The sequence below is a fragment of the Stegostoma tigrinum genome, chromosome 5, assembly GCF_030684315.1.
Source record: "Stegostoma tigrinum isolate sSteTig4 chromosome 5, sSteTig4.hap1, whole genome shotgun sequence".
Taxonomy (NCBI): Eukaryota; Metazoa; Chordata; class Chondrichthyes; order Orectolobiformes; family Stegostomatidae; genus Stegostoma; species Stegostoma tigrinum.
Window position 1 is genome coordinate 29,291,884 of NC_081358.1, and position 25,717 is coordinate 29,317,600.

At 42.9% G+C, this 25,717-nt stretch overlaps 1 protein-coding gene across 2 annotated transcripts in view; it reads left to right on the plus strand.

Annotated features, from left to right (window-relative positions):
• LOC125451395 (solute carrier organic anion transporter family member 5A1) overlaps nt 1–25,717 on the plus strand; it is a 161,633-nt gene that overhangs the window by 56,935 nt on the left and 78,981 nt on the right. For both annotated transcript variants that reach the window (XM_048528432.2, XM_048528433.2), the window contains exon 2: nt 24,834–24,966. In XM_048528432.2, coding sequence (XP_048384389.1) covers nt 24,834–24,966 — 133 coding nt within the window. The remainder of the gene's footprint in view (nt 1–24,833; nt 24,967–25,717) is intronic.

Consider the following 25,717-nt stretch of genomic DNA (forward strand, 5'->3'; position numbering starts at 1 on the left):
AGGGAGGGGATAGGTTAGTCCAGGGAAGACAGACAGGTCAAGGAGGCGGGATGAGGCGGTAGGTAGGAAATGGAGGTGCAGCTTGAGTTGGGAGGAAGGGATGGGTGAGAGGAAGAACAGGTTAGGGAAGCGGAGACAGGCTGGGCTGGTTTTGGGATGCAGTGGGGGGAGGGGGCGAGCTGGGCTGGTTTTGTGATGCAGTGGGGGGTGGGGAAGAACTGGGCTGGTTTTGGGATGCAGTGGGGGAAGGGGAGATTTTGAAGCTTGTGATGTCCACATTGATACCATTGGGCTGCAGGGTTCGCAAGCGGAATATGAGTTGCTGTTCTTGCAACCTTTGGGTGGCATCATTGTGGCACTGCAGGAGGTCCATGATGGACATGTCATCTGAGGAATGGGAGGGGGCGTTGAAATGGTTCGCGACTGGGAGGTGCAGTTGTTTGTTGCGAACCGAGCGGAGGTGTTCTGCAAAGTGGTCCCCAAGCCTCCGCTTGGTTTCCCCAATGTAGAGGAAGCCACACTGGGTAATTTTTATTCCAGTTTATTCCAGTTCCCTCTCCCCATCCCCCTCTCTGATGAAGGGTCTAGGTCCGAAACGTCAGTTTTTGTGCTCCTGAGATGTTGCTTGGCCTGCTGCGTTCATCCAGCTCCACACTTTGTTATCTTGGATTCTCCAGCATCTGCAGTTCCCATTATCACTCACACAACATTTTATAGACTCCACATTGCCTTTTCTCAACACTTCCAAACAAAATTATGTTCACTATCTCATTAGGCACCAGTCAAGAACTCAACCTGAGCTCATGCAAGAGCAGTCCCAACCATTCATTAATGCTAGCATCCTGCCATTTCATTTCAAGAAAGGTTTCAAAAATTACTGCCTTCATTCTTACACTTGCATCCATGTGTGGTTTGAAATGTGTTGCTACCTATCCATTTAGTGCTATCAAAGCAGTAAATCCCTGCTAAGGTAACTACCCTAAAAACACATGAGTGCCAGAAAGTGAGTGCTTTTTTCCATCTTTTTGAGATTCACCAGCCACATCTCAGTTTCCACAAGGCTATAAAAAATGCTGACTCTAGTGTGAGCTGCCTTCTCAATATGATTTTACAATTTTCATCTATCTTAAGAGGTTACTTAGCTGCACAGAGTGAATGAAAAGGGCACTTCTGAATTTGAACACAGGCTCCAAGTGTGCTCAGAGGCAAGAACAAAGGCTCTTTGTTCATTGAGACAGTTGTTAAGCTCAGATACTTTCTAGACATATTACTGAACACATATGCTAAAAGTTAATGGGACCTCTCTAAAATTATCACCATTTAGTTGAGGAGCAGGTTGTGCCTAGGGACTGAGTCAGGGCGTTCAGCAAAGTGGTGAAACCCTTATATGAGCAGCAATTTCAGCCTGTTAGTTTGGAGGAAGGACATGTAAACCATTGTAGTACATGCATAGTAGTTTGAGGCTTTGGCTATTATTGTTCTGCTGTTGTGTGTGTTATAATGTCATGGAAAAACTGCCTGTGACACAAAACAAAATTTGATTATGAGATGATGGAAATGCTGATTGAAATATAGAGAGAACAGAAACATTTGCTGCCCCCAATGAAATGTTAGATGTGAAAGCTGCAGAAGTTAGTGGAATGAAAATTTTAAAAAAAAATTAAAATGGTTATATTTCAAGAGTACCTTAGTGAGTTGCCCAGATTGTCTCTGAATAATGCAGTGTTGAGTGATGCGGAACTCAGCTGTATGCTATTTAATAAAATGTCTGGGCTAGAAATGTTACTATCGGTTTACTGAAGCTCGAGCTCGATTTTCTGATATTAGGTGCATCTTCAACCTGAATGGCAGATGGAATTTTCCCAACTCCCCTGCCCACCCCGAAAGGCTGAAAATCCAGCCCAGAATTACTGTGGAAACTCTGAAAGTGGCCTCAGTGAGTTGGTAATTGGTAACTGGTGGAATGGATGACCTCTCCTTTCTGGCTGTGTTAGCTAATTCACTTGAATAACAGATTAGCACATTCAAGGCTTTTGCTTTGGGAATCTTTAAATGAAATGTTTGGTTTGGCAGGGATGGTAGGAAGTTGATGAATTTTTTGGACCATTCTAATTTTCCACTGCAGGCATTACGGCTATTTCAACGTCTTGGAGAATTTGACTCTTGCTATGGATGCAGTTCTAGTCAGTTGGGGAACATGAAATTGCCTGTAGATGACATAGAGAGCCATCAATTTGTTTTTTCTCTGGTATCCTGCTCAAATCTTCTTCTATTTGAGGCAGCAACAACCTTTTCATCCCCTGGTGTCAGTCTTAGCCCAGTGGTGGCACACATAACTGTGTCAGAAGGCTGCGTGATCAAGACCCATTGCAAAGGGACAAAATTTGACAAAAGCTTAACACCTTAGTGCAGTGCTGAGGGAGTGCTGCATTCTCACAGGTATCTTTCTCATGAGAAGTCAAATTTAAGTCCTGTTGCTCTTGTAAGGTGTAAAAGATTCAGAGAGGAATGGGCAGTTCATCCTGATGTGCTGGTCAATATTCATCTCTTAAACATTACCACTGCAATAGACTCATGGAGTCATACAGTGCAGGAAAGGCCTGTCAGCCCATTGAGTCTGCAGCAACAAAACTACCACTAAAGATGCGCTAATCCTAATTTCCTGCACTTGTCCCATATCCTTAAATGTTCTGATATTTGATGTGCTCATCCAAATATTTCTTAAAGGTTGTAATGTTTATAACTGATCATCATCTCCTCTCTGTTTTGGGACCTTGCCATGCTCAAATTAGCTGCCATATTTCTTACATGACAACATTGACAGCACTTAAAAGTACTTCCTTGGCTACAAAGTGGTTTGCAATGTTTTGAGGCTGTGAAAGGTGCTATCAAGAAACATTTTATTTCTTGGCATTGCTGGTGTGCAGGTGGATTTATTGTATCTGTACTAAGTTTGTATTCCACTTTCCTGGATTTTAAGTTGTGCGTCCATGCAGTGTTTGGCAGCAGCCAAACCATTGACATAACTTTCACCTGACTTTGGCTCTGAGTAGTTTTATAGTCTTGTCTTCTACTTGAGATCTCAAAGCTGTAGAAGGATTTAACGGGTGTGCTGATTGGAGAAAGGCACATAAAAGCCAGGTTCAATGTTATGCTAAAGCACTTGAAATACTATCATTAAGCTTTTGTTTTGTTGTTTTTGTTCACATGTCGTCAATTTCAGCTACTTTTAATTTTGGCACTAAATTGCTCTCGCTTTGTTCACTGACTTTGTGTTGTTACTTAATTGTGATGTGGCTTTGCATCTAGATCCATCTCCTCAATTAGTGTATGTCTGGGTACATTTATAATTTAATGCCCATTGTATAAGTGCTGTTCAGCTTCTGCATTTAGAACGTCTGGAAGTCTGAAGAGTTTGTTAGCTGTCTTCTAGGATACCACAAGGAGGCCTGGATAAACTGCAAGTGAGTTTGTTATTATTAACACCAGAACATTAATTGGTGAAAGCTAACAAAAATATTCACACAAACAAAAGATTTTACTGATAAAGGTGTATCCATCGATGGCTATTTCATTATTTAAAGGCTTTTTTTGAGCGATGTCGGGACGTTGGATGCCTTCAAGGCAGAGATCGACAAATTCTTGATCTCACAAGGAATCAAGGGCTACGGGAAGAGTGCAGGGAAGTGGAGTTGAAATGCCCATCAGCCATGATTTAAATGGCGGAGTGGACTTGATGGGCCGAATGGCCTTACTTCCACTCCTATGTCTTATGGTCTATGGTCTTATGATGTTAGTGGAATGTTTGACTTGTTCTGAGTCCATAGTCAACATCAAACTACTTGACTTACAGTAAGATCAAATGTAAACTTAAGTTTGTGATAAACAAACTCAGTGAGTTACCTTAACTTTATCCTAAAAGAGCACTTACTATTCACAACCATGTGAGTGTGGGGAGACAGTGATGTGAGAAAAAGTTGAGTATTCCAGAGACCATGCTGTGGGGACAGGGGCTGAATCCCACCATGACAGGTGGTGCAATTTTAATTTAATAAAATTCTGAAATTATAAATTGGTTTGATAATGACCATGAAACCATTATCTATGCTGTTAAAAAAGACACCTCGTTTACTAATTCCCTTTTCCAGAAGGAAAATACTATCTTAATGTGATCAGGCTCCCTGTGCATCCAGATTGGAAAAAATCCAATTGACTTTTAAGTGCTCTCTGAACCAGTCCAACAAGCCAATCAGTTGTATAAAAACCACTACAAAGCCTCATAAAAAGTACTGAAACAGAATAGTGTGCCTGGCATCAACCGGAACAACAAAAACTACAATGGCACATACGACCCTGTCGACCCTGCAAAGTCTCCCTTACTAATGTCTAGCTGCTTATGTCAAATTTGGGAGATCTGTTCCTGGGATTATTCAAGCAATAATCTAATGTAGCCATTCTCATGGAATTATACTGTGAAAAAAACCCTCAAACTCCACCATCCCTACATGTGCTGTCCCATCCGCAGCATTGTCCCAGCAGAGGTGATGGTGGTACAGTGAACTACAGTCAGGATGGAGTCCCTCGGAGTCGGCAGTGTTGATTCTGGACGACATGGGGTCTCAATGGCATCATGACCATACTGATTATGATCAACCGTTCCACCCACCTTGTCTGAAAAATCAGTTCGCCATGTCAAACACCACTTGGGGGAAATATTGAGAGGCAGGGACACACAATATACTCTGGATGGGGACTTCAATGCCCATCACCAAGAATAGCTCAGCAGCACCACTACTGACAGAGATGATCCGTAGAGATTTAAGTTGCTAGACTGGGTTTGCTGCTGGTGCTGAGGGAACGCACAGGAGGGGAAGACATACTTGCCTTCACTCTCACCAGTCTGTGTGTAATGGTTACATCTGTCCGCCACGGTATCAGTAGAAGTCAGCACAGTCGTTCTGGAAACAAAGTCATGCTTCACTTTGAGGATGCCCTCGGCCATGTGGTGTGGCAATACCACTGTGCTAGATGAAAGAACTTTTGAACAGCTGTAACAACTCAATTCAGGGCATCCAGGTTCTGTTGGCCATCAACAGCAACAGAATTGTATTCAAGCCCAATTGGCAACCTCACGGCTGGTATATTCCCCTCTCGGTTATTACCATGATGACAGGGGATCTACCCTGGTTCAATGAAGACTGCACGAGAGCATGCTAGGAGCAGCACCAAAATTCCTGAAAATGGGTTTTCAACCTGCTGTAGTTACAACACAGGACTACCTGCCAGCAGCATAAGCACCATGCAATAGACATGGCTTATAGATCCCACACCCAATGGATCAGATCTAAGCTTTGCAGTCTGGCCACATCCAAGTGTAACATGGTGGTAGATAATTAAACAACTCACCAGAGGAGGAGGCTCCACATATTTTCCCATTCTCAATGATTGGGAATCCCAGCATGTCAGTGAAAAATGCAAGGCTGAAGAACCTGTAATCATCTTTAGCCAGAAATGCTGAGTTCACGATCCATCCTGGCTCCTCCTAGAGTCCCTAAAACCAGAGATTCCAATCTTCTGTCAATTCAGTTCACAGTATTTGATATTCGAGGAACATTTGAACGCAGTGGATTCTGCAAAGGCTATAGGCCCTAGTAATACTGTGGCAATAGTACTAAAACGTCATGCTCCAGAACTAGCTATGCTCCTGGCCAAACTGTTCCAGTGCAATCACCACCCTGACTTTTACCAGGAAATATGGAAAATTGCTCAGGTAAGTCCTGTCCAATGAAAGGATGACAAATTCAATCGAGCAAATAACTGACCCATCAGTCTACTTTCAATCAGTAACAAGGTGATGGAAGATGTCACTGACAGTGCTATTAAATGACCAATGTAGGGGAACAACTAGCTTCCTAACATTCTGTTTGAGTACCAGGGCCACTCAGCTCCTGATCTCATCATAGCCTTGGATCTAAACATAGGCAGAAGATCAGAACTCAAGGTAAGAGAGGGCGACATGTTTTGACAACTTCTTTCTTATTCATTCATTAATGGGATACGAGCATTGCTGGCTGGTCAGCATTTATTACCCATCCCTTCAGAAGGTGGTGATGAACTGCCTTTATGAATTGCTGCAGTCTACCTGCTGTAGGTTGACTCACAATGCTCTTGGGGAGGGAATTCCAGGATTTTGCCCAATGACAGTGAAGCGACGGTGATATAATTCCAAGTCTGGATGGTGAGTGGCTTGGAGAGGAGCTTGAAGGTGGAGTTCCCGTGTGTATGATGACCATGTCCTTCTGGATGGAAGTGGTTGTGGGTTTGGAATATGCTGTCTGAGGATCTTTGGTGAATTTCTGCCGTGCATTTGTAGATGGTATACTCTGCTGCTACTGAGCATCGGTGGTGGAGGGAATGGATGATTTTGGATGTAGTGCCAACCAAGCAGGCTGCTTTGTCCTGGATGGTGACAAGCTTCTTGAGTGTTGTTGGGGCTACACTCATCCAGGCAAATGGGGAGTATTCCGTCACACTCCTGATTTGTACCTTGTAGATGGTGGATAGGCTTTGGGGAGTCAGGAGGTGAGTTATTCGCCACAGTATTCCTATTCTCTGACCTGCTCTTGTAGCCACTGTGTTTACACGATGAGTCCAGTTGATGTTATGATCAGTGATAACTCCCGGGTATTGGTGGTGGGGGAATTTAGTGATGGTAGCACTGTTGAATATTAAGGGGCATTGGTTAGATTGTCTCTTATTGGCGATAGTCATATCTTGGCATTTCTGTGGTGTGAATGTTGCTTGCCACTTGTCAGCCCAAGCCTGAATATTGTCCCTATTTTGTTGCATTTGGGCATTGACTACTTTAGTGTCTGAGGAGTTGTGAATGATGCTGAACATTGTGCAGTCATTGACAAACATTCCCATTTCTAACCTTATGATGGAGGGAAAGTCATTGATGAAGCAGCTGAAGGTGGTTGGGCCAAGGAGTTTACCCTGAGGAACTCCTGCAGAGATGTGCTGGAGCTGAGATGACTGACCTCCGACAACCACAACCATCTTCCTGTGTGTCGGGCACGACGAGGTATGGCCTCCTTTGGTGCTGTAGTCTACCATCAAGGAAGATAAGAGCAGTAGATACAAGTGAATACCATGGGAACACTAAATCACACAACAGCCTAATTTACAGTCATAGAGTTATACAGCATGGAAACAGACCCTTCGGTCCAACCTAACCATGCCAACCAGATATCTTAAACTAATCTAGTCCCAAATGCCAGCATTTGGCCCATATCCCTCTAAACCGTTCCTCTTCATATACCCATACAGATGCCTTTTAAATGTTATAATTGAACCGGCCTCCATCACTTCCTTTGGCAGCTTGTCCCATACATGCACCACCTGCTGTGGGACAAAGTTAGCCGCTCAGGTCCCTTTTAAACCTTTCTCCCTCATTTTAAATCTATGCTGTCTACTTTTGGACTCCTCTATCCTGAAAAAAAGATGACTATTTACCCTGTCCAGACCCCTCATGATTTCATAAACCTCTATAAAGTCACCCCTCTGCCTCTGATACTCCAGGGAAAAATGCCTGAACCTACTTAGCCCTTCCCATAGCTCAAACCCTCCAATTCCAGCAACACCTTTATAAATCTTTTCTGAATCTTTTAAAGTTTAACAACATCCTTCCAACAGAGGAGAGACGAGAATTCAACACAGTATTCTAAAAATGGCCTAACAAATGTCCTATACAGCCACAACATGACATCCCAACTCCTATACTCAATGTACTGGTCAATGAAGACAAGGGTGCGGAATGCCTTCTTAACCATGACATCTACCTGCGACTCCACTGTGGAGACTTAATTTGCATCCTGCCTTGCCCACGTTGGATTTGGTGTTAGTTGTTCTTCTTATTCTTCACTTCAATTCAAGCTATATCAGTATTCCTTCAGTATTGCTGAGTCACAATCCTGGAATTTCCTTCCTAATGGTGCTTTTGGTATATCTACGTTACATGGAGTGTAGCATTACTGACAACTCATCGTTACCTTTTGGAGGGCAATCAGGATGGACAAGAAATGCTAGCCTAGCCAGTGACATCCGCATTGCACAAATAAATTAAAAAATTGAAATGGCCTCCCTGTTCATCAGTGCAATGTCATAACTCATTCAGTGTTGTAATCTGATGACCTCCGGATGGATTCCAGTAACTGATCTGTGCGATTACTAACCTCCTTAGTCTGGTCAGGTGCTTTCAGAATAGGATCAATGATGACTTCCAGATTCTTTTTCTCTTTGTATCTATAGTTTCATATGAAATATTTGTTAATTGACCTTACATGCCTCTGATACTAGTCCGTGCACATTCACTACTTTCTCCCATCGCTTTGCATCATCAGAACATTCGCTACTGTTACAAGAGACTTTCTCTCTTGCATCATTTGCCTTGTTTCCATTGTGTTTTCCATTCAGTCCAAAGCGAAGCCCACGATGAAAACCTTTCATATGACTGATGTATTTGACTCAGAGGTTATTCTGCTGACTTTACACATTGGAATATGATAAATTTCCATTGTTTCACAGGAATACCCACCTAGACCACCACCAGCCATTTCTCCACCACCCCCACAGCCCTAAACACTTTGGCTTCAGTTTAGTGTTTTCGTTTCCAGATTTGTAGACACACTCACCACTTTTTTTTTCTGAGGAAGAATACTAAAATAGAGAAGGCAGGAAAGAAAGGGCTGCTATTTTCAGAGATGCTTGAACTAATTAAGGGGATGACCTAATGGTATTATTGGTGGACTGTTAACCTAGAGACCCAGGTAATCCTCTGGGGTTCTGAGTTTAAATCTCACCACAGTTAATGGTGAAATTTGAGTTCAATAAAATTCTGGAATTAAGAGTTGAATGATGACCATGAATTGGTTGTTGGGAAAAATCCACCTGGTTCACTCTTGTCCTTTAGGGAAGGAAAGGCCCACATGTGACTGCAGATTTGCGGCAATGTGGCTGACTCTTAACTGCCTTTCTGTGTGATGGCTTCTTTTTCTCAGCACAGTTCTCTCAAGAGAGTCCAGTTATTAAAGCATAAAAGTGCCGCAAAGGACATATTTTGCAGAGATTTCTGTTTGTCAACTGTTTACAGTTTTTAAAACTTATGTATTTACTATTTGTTTATTAAGTGGATTATTTGAGAGAAATGCACTAACCTGCTAAAGTGTTTCCCAGACCTGTGAGACAGAGTTTTAACCAGCAGTCAGCTTATTTTCTATAAATTATTATAAGCTTCCAAAGAGCAAAGTTCACTTATCTCATTTGACATGACTGAAGAATTTGCAGTTTTCACAATCTGTACAAAACCTGATTGGTGCCAAAGTTTTTGAGGAGGAAATTGTTGGTAACAAGGTAGATGGGACCTTTGACAGTTACAAAAAGTATCAATAGTTACAAAATTTCGTTTTAATAATCTTATATTACAAAATATTCGTAAGTTGATATATTGTTCCCACGCTGTTGTCTTAAAATATGTACATTTCTCATTTACTGGGTTGACAGTGCACTCCTATTCATTGATCATTTCACACTGAAAGATTAACATTCCAGCACCACAATGAGATAACCTGGCACTAGGTGCAAGGTCATTTTATTAGCATCGACTGGAACCTTTCCTAAGCTGTGCGGTAGTGATTCCAGATCAAGCAGCTGCTGGTTGCAGTTCTAGCTGAATATGGACAAGTGGCAAAATAGCTGAAGCAAGAGCCAGAGTGAAAGGTGCTCCATTCCTCGAAATGTCTTTGGAGCTCTCTCTGTAGGCAATCCTGTCAAGAAGGCCCATTCTTTAGTTAAGAACCACACCATAAGCAATTGAAACAGAGAGTGCAGTGTAAACTAAGTAAGCCTCTGGAGAGGCAAGCAGAGTAGTAGTAGTGGCTGAAACACTGAATGCTATCTTATCTATCAAATCTTAGGGACAGGTGAGTAGTAAATTTTTGGGTGGAGGAACAAAGAGGAAAGGTATAGATCCAAAAGCACTGGTGTGCAGATGTTTCGCCAACGTCCTTTGAATTGCTGTCTTTTTGTGTATTTATCCTGTGGCTCATTGATTGTATATAACAATCAACATCAAGCATGTTGTAAATTAATAGGCTTACATGAGACATTGGTGAGCCAGCATTTATTGTCCATCCTTATTGCCCTTGAGGAAGTGGTGGTGAGCTGCTTTGTTGAACCACTGTATCCATTTGGTGTAGGTAGAACCACAATGCTATTAGGGAGTGACAGGTCAAGGAGGTGGGATGAGGTTAGTAGGTAGGAGATGGGGGTGCGGCTCGGGGTGGGAGGAAGGGATGGGTGAGAGGAAGAACAGGTTAGGGAGGCAGAGACAGGTTGGGCTGGTTTTGGGATGCAGTGGGTGGAGGGGAAGAGCTGGGCTGGTTGTGTGGTGCAGTGGGGGGAGGGGACGAACTGCAAACAACTGCACCTCCCAGTCGCAAACCATTTCCACTCCCCCTCCCATTCTCTAGATGACATGTCCATCACGGGCCTCCTGCACTGCCACAATGATGCCACCCGAAAGTTGCAGGTACAGCCACTCATATTCCACTTGGGAACCCTGCAGCCCAATGGTATCAATGTGGACTTCACCAGCTTCAAAATCTCCCCTTCTCCCACCGCATCCCCAAACCAGCCCAGTTCGTCCCCTCCCCCCAGTGCACCACACAACCAGCCCAGCTCTTCCCCTCCACCCACTGCATCCCAAAACCAGTCCAACCTGTCTCTGCCTCCCTAACCTGTTCTTCCTCTCACCCATCCCTTCCTCCCACCCCAAGCCGCACCTCCATCTCCTACCTACTAACCTCATCCCACCTCCTTGACCTGTCCATCTTCCCTGGACTGACCTATCCCCTCCCTACCTCCCCACCTATACTCTCCTCTCCACCTATCTTCTTTTCTCTCCATCTTCGGTCCGCCCCCCCCCCCCCCCCCCCCCCCCCCGTCTCTCCCTATTTATTCCAGAACCCTCACCCCATCCCCCTCTCTGATGAAGGGTCTAGGCCCGAAACGTCAGCTTTTGTGCTCCTGAGATGCTGCTTGGCCTGCTGTGTTCATCCAGCCTCACATTTTATTATCTTGGATTCTCCAGCATCTGCAGTTCCCATTATCCCAGCTATTCAGCCTTTGTTTATAACTCAAACCTTCCATACTCGGCAACATCCTGGTAGACCTGTTCTGAACCCTCTCCGGCTTGATAATATCCTTCCTATAAGAGGTCGGTCAGAACTGGATGCAATATTCCAGATTGGTCAATAAGCACAACACTGTTCATGTTTCTCAGGTGAGGCAGAAATTGTATGTTGTGAAGATGATGAGTCACAGGCTTAATTTTCAGTGTCTCATGAACATAATGAGTAATGTGCAGGCCCTGAACACTACAGATATTTTACAATTTGGTAAAGCTACTGTGTACGAAAGATATATATACAGTAGGACACAGGAAAAAGCACTTGGTGCCTGATACTATTCAAATCATTTTGCCCTGGGTGTTGTTGTTGTTTAAACTGAGGCATTTAATTGCTGCGTAAAAGAACAAAGGAATCGATTATTTTCTATCCCATTATTGACATCAAACACCCTGAGGTCAAATATAATTATAGATTAGTATACTATTTGCTTCACTCACTTGCCATTGCACCAATGTGAATTACATTGAATTGAAATTATAATATGGACACATACCATTTGCTTCAATTGTCTCAGTGCTTACCTTCTCTGAGCAGTCGTCCAAATTCTCCTTGACTATACTGCCCTATTCATATATCTCCTTTCTTTCAATCTTTGTCTCAAAGTCTAGTGAAATGTCCCTTTTACCCACACTGGCCGTATGCATGGATTGAATAAAGATAGCAGCTTGCGTCAAGTTGTGACTAACATGGTAATAGACTCAATTTCCACAAGAGAGTTACAGATTTTCAGAGAGAAAGATGTAGCCTTTTTGTCATGTGAATATGCATTCACATTCCAGAATGAACTGACATTCTGTTGATCCACATTCTACCACATAGCTCTGGGAAGACTAATTTATTTTCACCTGCGGGTTCTTGTGGTTAGCATTGACAACTGTCATGTTTCATTTATTAGGTGTTTAATTGCATTCTCAATGAAGGAACAGTTACTGTGAAAGTTTGACATTTAGGAAATTGCTGGGAAATAATTCTGTTGAATAATATTGGTTGTAAAATTGGGTCCTCTAGTACCGGTAGTTTTAGTGCTTCGGTGCCATACTGCTATCAAAGTAATGCCTGCTTATTATACGTACATCAATGGCTTGGCCAGCAATGAATGCTAGAGAATTTAGATGAGCTTGGAGAGCCATTAGCACAGATGTTGAAGTCTGCACGGTAGATAGATTGATGTCAGTCAGTAATGTTGTACAGGAACTGTGTAATAGGTAGGTTAAAGCACTTCTGAAGTATTGTGTGTAGTGGAAGCTAGAGTCCCCACCTGCTTCAAGAAGACCACCATCATCCCAGTAACAAAGAAAGCACATGCACTGTGCCTTAATGACTATTGCCCAGTGGCTCTGACCTCCATAATCATGAAGTGCTTCAAGATGCTTGTCATGGCCCACATCAACTCCAGTCTCCCAGCCTGCTTCAATCTCCAGCAGTTTGCCTACCAGAGAAACAAATGCATAGCAGATGCCATTTCCTTATCCCTGCACCCATCCCTGGAACATCTGGACAACAAAGACACCTAAGTCAGACCCCTGCTCATTGACTACAGCTCTGCCTTCAACACCATTATCTCTCCCCGCCACCCCCCCCCCCCCCCCCAGACTGATCTCAAAACTCCAAGACCTTGGTCTCAGCTCCACCCGCTGCAAAGGGATCCTCAGCTTCCTGACCCACGGACTGCAATCAGTGAGGATAGATAACTGCACCTCCTGCACAGTAGCACTCAACGCTGGACTCCCCACCTACCAAGAATGCGTTCTGAGCCCCCTACTGTATTCCCTGTACATCTACAACTCTGTAGCCAAATATCGAGCAAACACCATCTACAAGTTTCTTGATGGCACCACCATGGTAGGATGGATATCAACCAGTGATGAGTCAAAGTACAAAAAGGAGACAGAGGGCTTGGTGCTGTGCTGCAATGGTGACAATCTGTCTCTCAATGTAAGCAAAACTAAACAACTGATGAATGACTTCAGGAAGTGAGGAAGAGGACGCACCCCCATCTACATCAATGGAGCTGAGGTGGAGAGGGTGAAGAGTGTCAAGTTCCTAGGAGTGATGATAACAGACAATCTATCCTGGACTTCCAATTAGAGGTGACGGTGAAGAAGGCACAATAACACCTCTCCTTCCTCAGACGGCTTAGGAAATTTGGCATGGCTATAAGGACCCTCACTAAATTTTGCAGATGCATCATAGAAAGCATATTGTCTGGCAGCATAACTGCTTGGTATGGCAACTGCTCTGCCCAGGACTGTAAGAAACTACAGAAACTACAGAAGGTGGTGTGCACACCCCAGACCATCACAGGAGTCAGCCTTCTATCCGTGGACTTTATTTACACTTCTCGTCGCTGTGGAAAGGCTACCGACATGATTGAAAACTCCTGCCGCCCCGGCAACGCTCTCCTGCAACCTCTTTCATCAGGCAGAAGATACAGAAGCTTGAACACGTGCACCAACTATTTCAGGACAGCTTCTTCCCTGCCATAATTGGACTGCTGAATGGATTCTGTAACTTCAAATATTGTTGATCTTGCTTTGTGCACCTCCTGTGCATTTGTAATCTGTATGTCTCACTCTGACTAAGTACCCTATAATCTGTATGTCCTTGTTGGCTCTGACTGTAATGCTCACAAAACAAACCTTTTCACTGTACTTAGGATTCGTCTGGGAGATGGGGCAGCTGATAAGAGGACAAACTATGTCCAGGAGGAGGGAAATGAGAAGGGTTCCTAGCAGAAGGTTGAGATATTCTAAGCACATTTCTACTTTCACCAAAGTCATATCTGTCAGTTTGCATTGTCTGTGTTTTACAAGGCAGAGCAATGAGAACTTTGCCACTTATCGTCATCAGGCCTGTAGTTTCGTAGTAGGATGAGGAGGGTGCTGCCAGTCGCAATGATGGTGTCAGTCACCTTAAACTGTTTCACATCTGGGTCCTCGCAGGTCGGAGCAGGTGACATACCTGATATGGCTGTAGTTCATTGAATCATCATCTTCATAGAATCCGTACAGTGTGGAAGCAGGCCATTCGGCCTTTTGAGTCTACACCACCCCTCTGAAGAGCATCCCTCCCAGACGAATCCTAAATATATAACCCCACATCTTAGAATCCACCTAACCTGCACATCTTTGGATTGTAGGAGGAAACTGGAGCATCCAGAAGAAACCCACACAGGGCTCTGTCCTTGGGCCTCTACTGTTTGTAATTTTTAGTAATGACTTGGATGAGGGGATTGAAGGATGGGTCAGCAAGTTTGCAGACGACACAAAGGTCGGAGGTGTCGTTGACAGTGTAGAGGGCTGTTGTAGGCTGCAGCGGGACATTGACAGGATGCAGAGATGGGCTGAGAGGTGGCAGATGGAGTTCAACCTGGATAAATGCGAGGTGATGCATTTTGGAAGGTCGAATTTGAAAGCTGAGTACAGGATTAAGGATAGGATTCTTGGCAGCGTGGAGGAACAGAGGGATCTTGGTGTGCAGATACATAGATCCCTTAAAATGGCCACCCAAGTGGACAGGGTTGTTAAGAAAGCATATGGTGTTTTGGCTTTCATTAACAGGGGGATTGAGTTTAAGAGTCGTGAGATCTTGTTGCAGCTCTATAAAACTTTGGTTAGACCGCACTTGGAATACTGCGTCCAGTTCTGGTCGCCCTATTATAGGAAAGATGTGGATGCTTTGGAGAGGGTTCAGAGGAGGTTTACCAGGATGCTGCCTGGACTGGAGGGCTTATCTTATGAAGAGAGGTTGACTGAGCTCGGTCTCTTTTCATTGGAGAAAAGGAGGAGGAGAGGGGACCTAATTGAGGTATACAAGATAATGAGAGGCATAGATAGAGTTGATAGCCAGAGACTATTTCCCAGGGCAGAAATGGCTAGCACGAGGGGTCATAGTTTTAAGCTGGTTGGTGGAAAGTAAAGAGGGGATGTCAGAGGCAGGTTCTTTACGCAGAGAGTTGTGAGAGCATGGAATGCGTTGCCAGCAGCAGTTGTGGAAGCAAGGTCATTGGGCTCATTTAAGAGACTGCTGGACATGTATATGGTCACAGAAATTTGAGGGTGCATACATGAGGATCAATGGTCGGCACAACATTGTGGGCTGAAGGGCCTGTTCTGTGCTGTACTGTTCTATGTTCTAGATATGGGGAGAATGTGCAAATTCAGGGTCTCTAGCACTGTGAGGCAAGCAGTACAAGCCACTTAGTCATTATGCTGCCCTATGTTGTTGGAGATCAATCATCTCATCTCCAAGACTTCTTGGCAGGATCTCCTCGGGGTAATGTTCTAGGCCTAACCGTGGAATATAGAACAGTGCAGCACAGGAACAGGCCCTTTGGTCTGCCAAACCTGTGATGACCATGATGCCATTCTGAACTGATCCCATCTACCTGCACATGGTATATCCCTCTATACTCTACCTGTTCATGTGTCAGTCTAAATGCCTCTTAAAACTTGCTATCATATCCGCTTCTACTATTTTGTTCCAGGCATCTACCGCCCTCTGTGTAAAAAAAACTTCCTTCATACATCTCTTTTAAACTTTCCTCCTCTCATCTTAGACCTGCGTTTCTCGTATTTGGTATTTGTACCTTGGGAAAAAGACTCTAACTATTCACTGTCCCCGTGCCTCTCATAATTTTATATATTTCTATCAGTTCACCTCTCAGTCTCTGACACTCTAGCGAAAAGAGTCCAAGTTTGGCCAGTCTCTCCTGATAGCTGCCACAGATTACACTCTCTCCAAAGATTACGCTCTCCAAAGCCTCCACAATATTCCTAAAGTGTGAGGACCAGAACTGCACACAGTACTCCAAATATGTCCTAACTAAAGTGCTATACAGCTGCAACATGACTTGCCAAGTTTTATAATATTTGTCCCGACTGTTGAAGGCAAGCGTGCTCTGCACCTTCTTTACCACCTCATCTACTTGTGTTGCCACTTTCATGGAGCTGTGGACTTGAACTGCAAGATGTCTCTGTACATCAGTATTCCTATGGGCCCTGCCATTTACTGCTTAATTTATTTGTGTATTTGAGCTCCTAAAGTGCATCATTTCACACTCATCTGGATTAAACTCCATCTGCCATTTCTCCTCCCAACTTTTCAGCTGTTCTATATCCTGCTGCACCCTTTGATATCATTCATTATTATCTACAACTTCACTTATTTTTGTGTCATTTGCAAACTTACTAATCAGACAACTGGCATTTTCATCCAAATCAATTATATATGTTACAAACAACAGAGGTCCCAGCACTGATTCTTATGGAGCGCCACTGGTCACAGATTTCCAGTCAGGAAAATCCCTGTCCACAACTATCACCTGTCTTTTGTGGTCAAGCCACTTTTGTAACCAACTTGCTAACTCACTACGGATTTCTTGCAATTTGATCTGGAACAGTTTACCATGAGAGACCTTGTCAAATACTTCAGTAAAGTCCATGTAGACAATGTCCACTGCCTTGCCCTCAACAATCATCTTGTTAAATGTTTGATCAAAATGAATCAAGTTTCTAAGACAAGATCCCCCCTGCACAACACCATCTGACTATCCCCCATAAGGCCATTCTTCTCCAAATGTGAGTAAATCCTGCCCCTAAGAATATTCTCCAATAATTTCCAAACAATTGATGTATGTCTCACCAGCCTATAATTTCCAGAATTGTCCCTGTTGCCCTTCCTAAACAAAGGAACATCATTGCTCATTTTTCAGTATTCTGGGGTCTTGCCAGTAGCTAAAAAAGTTATAAAGATCTCTTCAAAGCCTCAGCAGTCTTCTCCCTCACCTCCTTCTGTATCCTGGGATAGATCCCAAGAGGCCCTGGAGACTTAATTACCTTAATGCTTTTCATGGCACTGAACACCACCTCCTTCTTAATATCGGCATGCGTTAGAAAGTCAACAAGCCCCTCTCTAAACTTACCATCGTCCACACCTTTTTCTTTGGTGAATACCAATGCAATGGATTTATTTAGTCCTTTATCCACTTTCCCTGGTTCCACACAAATATCTTTCTTTGTCCTTGAGTAGCTCTACCCTTTCCCGAGTTACTTTCTTGCTCTTAATATAGCAATAGAATGCCTAAGGATTCTCCATCATCCTACTTGTCAAGGATATTTCTTGGCCCCTCATAGCCCTCCTAATTTCTTGTTGTTTTCTGCTTCCTTTATCCTCCTTAAGGGCGTGATTTGATTTATTTCCTAAACTGCACACATGTTTCCTTTCCCTTTTTAACTGCACTTACAACATCTCTCATCTTACAAGGCTCCTGAATCTTGCCATCCTTATCTTTCATCCTTACAGGTCCTGAATTCTGACCAACTGGCTTTTAATAGATGCCACATGTCAGGTGTGGATTTACCTTCAAACCCCAATACAGTTTTCCCAGTTCTATACTAGGTTGTCAGTTCTTAGCTGTCCTGAGGGAGAAAACTGCAAGGGTAGGCTTGTGATAAGGGGTAGGGATGGGTATGGGAAGTAAATGGTACATGCTAAAACTGTCCGAAGCTTATGTACCTGAAGAGATAGTGAAATGTGGGAAGCTGGATTCACTTGCAATCATTTTCTTCTGTGGCCACAGCCCCACCACAGACATTGGCCTCTGGGAGGGTTCCTTCACTTACAGTCACCACTGTCTCTTCCATGGAATGAAAGTCTATTGCGTAGATGCTGCCAGCTTGAGCATTGTGGCATCTTGCCCTGTAAAATAATGTGGGTGATGTGTCACTGTGAGTGGTGTAATGTGGGTGATGTGCCTTTCCTGATTGAATAGCTAACAGCGTTGTGCAAGCTGTAGGAAGTGCATGTGTGGTTTGTGGCTGTGTGTGAGGGAAGATGAAGCAGTCAATATGAGGCTTGATGGAAGAATGTTGGGAAATAAATTAATGAAATGTGGCTGGGCTTGTGGTTCAGTGGTAAGGATATTGCATTCGAAAATGATTTCATTGACCATGAACTCTTGCATAGGATCATCGAATCTCTTGCTGCACTGCATATTAATCATAGAATCCATACAGGGTGGAAGCAGGCCATTCGGCCCCTTGAGTCCACTCTGAGCCTCCGAAGAGCATCCCACCCAGATCTACACCCTACGCTGTCCCTGTAACCCTGCATTTCCTATGTCTAATCCACTCAGCTTGCATATCCCTGGATACCATGGGAAATTTAGCACGGCCAATTCACCTAGTCTGCACAACTGTGGTCCTTTGCGCTTGTCAGGAGAGTATCTTGTTCACCTGTGAGAAGAGCTATTCACTTTTCCTGATCAATTCCCTCAGAAGGACCTTATATAGTTTCAGAAACTAGGAATGGGACTAGGCCATTTGGCCCTTCAAGCCTGCTCTACAACTCAATATTGTCGTGACTGAGGGCCCTACTGCCTACTCTACACCCAATTTCAACCCATATCGTTTGATCCCTTTAGCGCTGTGCACTATGCCTGACTCTTTCTTGAAACCATTCAATGTTTTGGCCTCAACTGTTTCCTGTGGCAGGGAATTCCACAGGCTCACCACTGTCTGGGTGAAGAAATTTCTTCTCATCTTAGTCATAAATGTCCTTTTCCTGTATTCCTACACCTGTGAGCATTTGTTCTGGGCTCCCTGGTCGTTAGGAATATCCTTCCTGTGTTTATCCTGTCAAGTCCTAATAGCATTTTATAGTTTTCTATGAGATCCAGCCCACTCTACTCCTCATTCTTCTAAACTCCAGTGGATACATTGTTGGCCGATTCAGTCTTTGTTCATCAGATGATCTGGCAGCCTGTTCCTTGTGATGTGACAACATCTCCATTGCTAATAATATGTGACTCCAACAGTCTATCAGTGTTGTTTTAGTTTGCTTCTAGCTCAGCTGGCTGGATGGCTAGTTTGTAATGTGCCAACCATGTGGGTTCAATTTCCATCGCCAGCTGAGGTTACGATGAATGACTCTCCTTCTCAACTTCTCCCCTCACCTGAGGCATGGTGACCCTCAGGTTAAACCACCACCATTGTTTCTCTTGTTTGAAATAGTCGGACCATACTGGCTTTATGTTTATATAAGAACACAATTAACACACTAGTTGAATACAAATAAATATTTAACTGATACAATTAACACTTATAACAGGGGAGTTTTTATCTCATTGTAATCCCAGTACAGCTTTTACAATTCATTCAATTTGTACTGTTTACAGAAGGTTGAATATTTTTTAATTTGCCAAATCATGTGTATGATTCACATGATGTATACTTTATTGTCCTGACATTTCAGCAGCTGATCCCATTATGTACTCGTACAGAAAGGTGATAACCTGGGGAAAATGGCTTACTAGACAGATTCCCCAGCAGCACCTCATCCTAAGAATTTAATATGTGTATTCTGATACTTATGTAAACTTCTTTCATTCCTCTCCCTTGTTCTTCTGATAGATTGCCTGGGTTACTGTTGCATAGATACGGATGGAGATTTTGTTACGTTACGTGTCAATTGGTGTGAACTTGAGAAGTGAGTGCTTTAGCTATCATCACACTTGCAAGTGAGGTTTTGTCCTCAGATGACACCTATATATGGGCACTGTGTCCACAGTTGAGACATTTTCTCTTGCTTAGCAAAGGGAGGCCAATACCATTGTCTAATAATTCTACCACGAGACTTAGTATTCACTGACCCAGCTATATTCACTGCACCTCATTACATTTAATTGGTTCCGTTTAGAATTAAGTGGAATTGCTCAATTTTGGTTAAAGATAAGAAAAAGACACAGCATAAATCACATGATTGCATTGTCAGTGCAGGTTCATCTGTCAGAGCAGTTGAGGTTAGGATTGAAAAGCTAATACTTCTGATGGATTTCCAATGGAACAGTGAGTTAAAGCTGTACTGCTCCTCCCCAATGTCATTTGCAAACCTCTGTTGACCTTATCCAGAGGAACAAGTGAGAGGGAGACCCTGAGGCAGGTTGCCGTCATCACCTAAAGCAATAGGTGAGGAAAAGACCTCCCGGCAGGCAATCAGAGACAGTTAGATTCATTGGAATTGATCTTGATAGACTACCGAGAAAGGAACTCGCAGTTTGCTGATTCTCTAATATGTGCTTTGGTTCTTTTCTATTCATAAGTTTTAGCATAGTAGATAAATTATGGTAATGTTAATAAAACATATAAAAGTCATCACGAATAAGTAATATAATCAAAGTCATCAAGGTTTGCAGTTCAGGTGATGTGGCAAGGCTGCAGCATGTGGAAGCTCTTCAATGTTATTGTGATCCAGGGTAAACTTGTCTGCAGCTTCAACTCAGAATTCAACAAATGAATTTGAGGCTGAATTACCGATTCTGCAACTTATTCCTTCTAATAGGATGCAGTCACACCACCCATGATAGGGCCTTCTGATAGGGTCAATGATCAGGGACAGGAGATGTGACCATAAACGAAGCAGGTAAGGGGAGCGGGCTCATCTCTGTGATTTTTCAATGGGCTTGAGGTCCTGTCAGCCTGAGAGATGAGAGTTGGGGCCTCAGGCTGGATGTGCAAACTGACCATGGCAGAGGAGGCTGAGGGGGAGATCTGATTGAGGTACGCACAACTATGAGAGACACAGACTGAGTAAATCACAAGAATCTTTTCCCCATGACAGACATGTCTGACACTGGGGGTGGGGGAGCGGGCATAGGTTTAAGGTGGAGTAAGTGGCTCAGAAGACAAAGTCTTTCGCTCAGAGGGTGGTAGCAATATGGAACATGCTGCCTGAGAGGGTTGTGGAGACAGGTCCTCTTGCAACATTTAAGAAGCAGCTGGATGAGCACTTGGCTCTGGACCAAGAGCAGGTAAATGGGATGAGGGTAGTTTGGTATTTGTTGGTCGGCGTAGACATGGTGGGCTGAAGGCCCTGTTTTTGTGCTGTCTGACTCAATAACTCTAAATGATGGCCTAGCCAGTGATGACCTTATCCTATGAAAGAATGTTAAAAAAAGGGTGTGATATGGAATTACTGCTTAAAATGGCTGGACCAAGATTAAATAATATCTTTCAAGCAGGAATTAAATAAATGCCAGAAGAGAGAAACAATTCTCAAAATGAGGAAATATAAAGGCAATAATACTAATTGGATAGATTTATCAAAGGGTTGGCAGAGAGGAGTCACGTGGCTCCATTAGCTGGATTGTCATTTTGTATTGCGGGAAGAGGCTAACAGTGTGGTTTCAATTCCCACAGTGGCTGAGGTTAGCATGGAAGATTCCCCTTCTCAGCCTGTGCCCTTGTCCAAGGTGTGATGATCCTTAGATAACAAAGTGTAGATCTGGGTGAACACAGCAGGCCAAGCAGCATCTTCGGAGCACAAAAGCTGACGTTTTGGGCCTAGACCCTTCATCCTTAGGTTAAATCACCACTGGTTGCTTCTCTCCAATGAGAGAGCAGCTTTATCATAAGACTACAGCAACTTTGACCTTGCAGACAGGATAGGCTAAGGAGCTCTTTCTGTGTCCTATGATTCTACTTCTAGGTTATGGCTAAATGTTTTCAGTTCACATGGCTGCTAATAACATGAAGAAAGGTTGAATTATCATTTGTCTTATCATTTTCATGATTGGCTGCTTGGTCATTGCATCCGAGATCAATGTGTATGTATAAGCTGCTACAGGACTGACATAATGGAAGGCAGATGATAGCTGAAAGAATCATGTAAAAATATTCATAATTAACATCCTCTGACTAATGTATGAACTACTTTATGTTACACCCATTCTCAGACTCTTTTGCTCCCATATGCTATCCAGCTGAGACTGTGAAGCTCTCAGCACTAAATCTAGAGCCGCACTTCTGTAGTTAAAAGAATGTAACTTCCAAAATCTGTCATGTTGTTGAGGCACCAAAAAATTATTAATGTTTTAGTACATTATAACAATAATACAAAGTTAATAAATAGGCGTACAGTTTCTCCTCTTCCTCCCCCATTTTTATTTTCTTTTAAAAAGAAGAGTGGTACTGGATTGTCATTCCACAGAAGCCATCCAGCTTCTGGTATCCAATCCAAGTGGTTACTTACATGACTCCGTTTAGCCATTCCTGCTAATAACACAATGACAAGACACCTACATGATCAGGTTACAGGCTCAACATGTACCCAAGGACGGGTACATCTCACATGTACATTTCCATTGGGTATTTATCATTGGCATCCCTCTCAGTGGGGTTATGGTATTTAGTAAGTGACAGGCTATAGTTATGAAGTTTTTGCCTGATTAAAAATGATACCTCGGCTATTCTAAAGATCAGTTAATTAAAATAGCTGCAGGGCAGAAAATGCACAGTACTAAAATGACTGGTCTGACTTTTCTAAACAAAAAGGTAACTTATTGGAAGTAATTCCATCCAAGCAGTCATTTGTTGAGAATTTCTTATTGGGCCTTTTATGGAGCTGAGGCCAAAGTATTTTTCCTTGTTTAAGTCATCTAGAATTACACCAGTGGACCATTTCATTTAATTCATTATTGATATCCACATAAGTAAAAAACACTATAAATATACTTCTACAGGTCACCCCTCAGCATCTGAGGCTCTACTGAAAATAATTTAAGTTTATCCAACCTTTCCTTATAGGTAAAACACTCCAATCCAGGTAACATTCAGGTGAACTTCTTCTGTACCCTCTCTAAATCCTCCACATTCTTCCTAGTGGCAAACAAAATTGCACACAGTACTCCAAATCTGTTTTAGTGAAGTCTTATACAGCTGTAATATGACGTGGCAACTTTTATACTCAATGTCCCAACTGCTGAAAGCAAGTATGCTGTATACCTTCTTTACTATCTCATCCACTGGTATTGCCATCTTCGAGAGCTATGTACATGCACCCCAAGAGCTTTCTGTATATAAGTGCTCCTAAAGATTCTGCCCTACACTGTATACTTCCTTTTGCATTTGATCTCCCAAAGTGCGTCATCTCACACTTGTCTAGGTTAAATCCCATTTGCCATTTCTCCACTCAACTTTCCAACTGATGTATATCCTGACGTATCCTTTCATAACTTCACTCACTATGCAAAACTGCAGCAAGTTTCATGTCATCTGCAAACTTTCTAATCAGACCACTTACATTTTCATCTAAATCATTTATACATATTACAAACCACAGAGGTCCCAGTGCTAATCCGTGCAGAACATCTGTGGTCATAGACTTCCAGTCAGAAAATCACCCTTCTACCACCACCCTCTATGACCAAAGTAAATTTTTATGCAATTTACCAACTCACCCTGGCTCCCATATAACTTAATCTTCTGGACAATCGAGGGACCTTGTCAAATTCTTCAGTAAAGTCCATGTAGGCAATATCCACTGCCCTACCCTCATTAATCACCTTTATAAATTCCTCAAAATACCCATTCAGATTTGTAAGATGAGACCTCCTTCATGTAAAGCCATGCTGACTATCCCTAATAAGTCAATTATTTTCCAAATTTGAGTAAATCCTGTTTCTAAGAATCTTCTTCAATAATTTCCCTATCACTGGTGTAAGGCTCGCCGGCCTGTAATGCCCTGGATTTTCTCTGCTGCCCTTCTTAAACAAAGGAACAATATTGGCTAGTCTTCTGGGATCTTGCCTCTGATTAAAGAGAATATAAAGACTTCTGTTAAGGACCAAGCAATCTCCTCCCTTGATTCCCTCAGACTTAATTCCGTCAGTTTAGCTTTCAACAGAGAATTGGATAAATATTTGAAAAGGAATATAGATGCATGGCAATGGGGATAGGACCAAAGAAATGGGGTCAATTGGATGGCTGTTCAAAGATCTTGCATCATTCTGTGTAACCAAAGCTACTCATTCCCAACGTTTTCAATATAATTGCCTGTTGTTGTATAATAATTGTTTCACATTGCAGTTTTGCAATAAAGTTAGTAGATCCTATTTGAAAGAGTAAAGTTTTTGTGTACTTAGCATCTTCCATGTTCTCAATGTGTTAAAAAAACTTTACAGCCAGTCTTTTGAAATGTCATCTCTGTCGCTTTATAGGATAAAAATGGTGATTTATAAACAGCAGCGAGATTGATGATGATATAATCTGTTTCATTGTCAAGACACCAGGAGAATTCATGTTCTGTATTACATAGTGCCGAATATACTTTCCTGAATGCATAACTAGATGCTTAGTTTAATAAGTTGAAATGTTCAAATGCAGCGGGAGTGTAACACAGGTAATATTGGAATTGCTGCCTCTTCTACAATTCATGCTGAGCTTCTTTTTTGCATTGACTTCACTTGAAAGGAAAACAAGGTAGTTGTGTTCAAAGTTATAGCAGAAAATTTCCACAATGCATTGGACAAAGTGTACAGGTGGCAGAGCAATTGGAAATGAAATTTTGGCCAATCAACTGTTGATGCCACTTATGCATCGAAACCCAGGACCTTGATGCCAAACTTGTCAAATTCACTCTTGCCTATTTTATACTCAAGGTTGAAAGATTCACCCTCACCTGTGTCTCATCTGAATAACAGCATGAATAACTTTCTACAGTATAATTAACTTCTACCTAACACTTGTTTTGTTTGTGCATGTTGCTGACAATGTTTTACTCAAGCTGTCTGTCATCTCTGCTTTCCAGCCATCATGTATGTTATGGGAGCATTAGGTCCTGCAGCAGGATACCTTCTAGGGGGAGTATTGATTGGCTTCTACGTAGACCCCTGGACAATAATTCAGATTGACCAGAGTGACCCACGCTTTATTGGAAATTGGTAAGAAACATGAACAACTTTGATTTCCATAAATTGCTTTGAATGTGCTCTTCTACATTGTGTAACCCTTTTTGTCTAGTGTATTTGTGACAAATGCATATTGAGCACAAGACGTGTCACTCATAGAACCCCTGCAGTATGGAAACAAGCCCTTTGGCCCAACAAGTCCACAACGTATCCCACCCAGACCAATTCTCCCTATAACTCATCTAATCTACACATCCCTGAACAATACAGGTAATTTAGCATGACCAATCCACCTAACCTGCACATCTTTGGACTGTGGGAGGAAACTGGAGCACCTGGAGGAAACCCACACAGACATGGGGAGAGAATGTGCAAACTCTGCACAGTCACCCAAGAGTGGAATTGAACTCAGCTTCCTGGCGCTGTGAGGCAGCAGTGGTAACCACTGAACCATCGTGCCACATCCTACTTGTTCTTAACGTCCTGTGATGGGGTTGGTTAGCTCAGTACGCTGCATAGCTCGTCTGCAATACAGTGACACCTGCTGTATAGGTTCAGTTCTCACAGTAGTTGATGTTATTATGAAGGAGTCTCCAAATCAACCTCTTTCATTGCTTGAGAGATGGTAGGAACCACAGATGCTGGAGAATCTGAGATAACAAGGTGTAGAGCTGGATGAACACAGCAGCCCAAGCAGCATCACAGGAGCAGGAAAGCTGATGTTTCGAGTCTGCACCCTTCTTCAGAAAAAAAGGGTCCAGACCCAAAACGTCAGCTTTCCTTC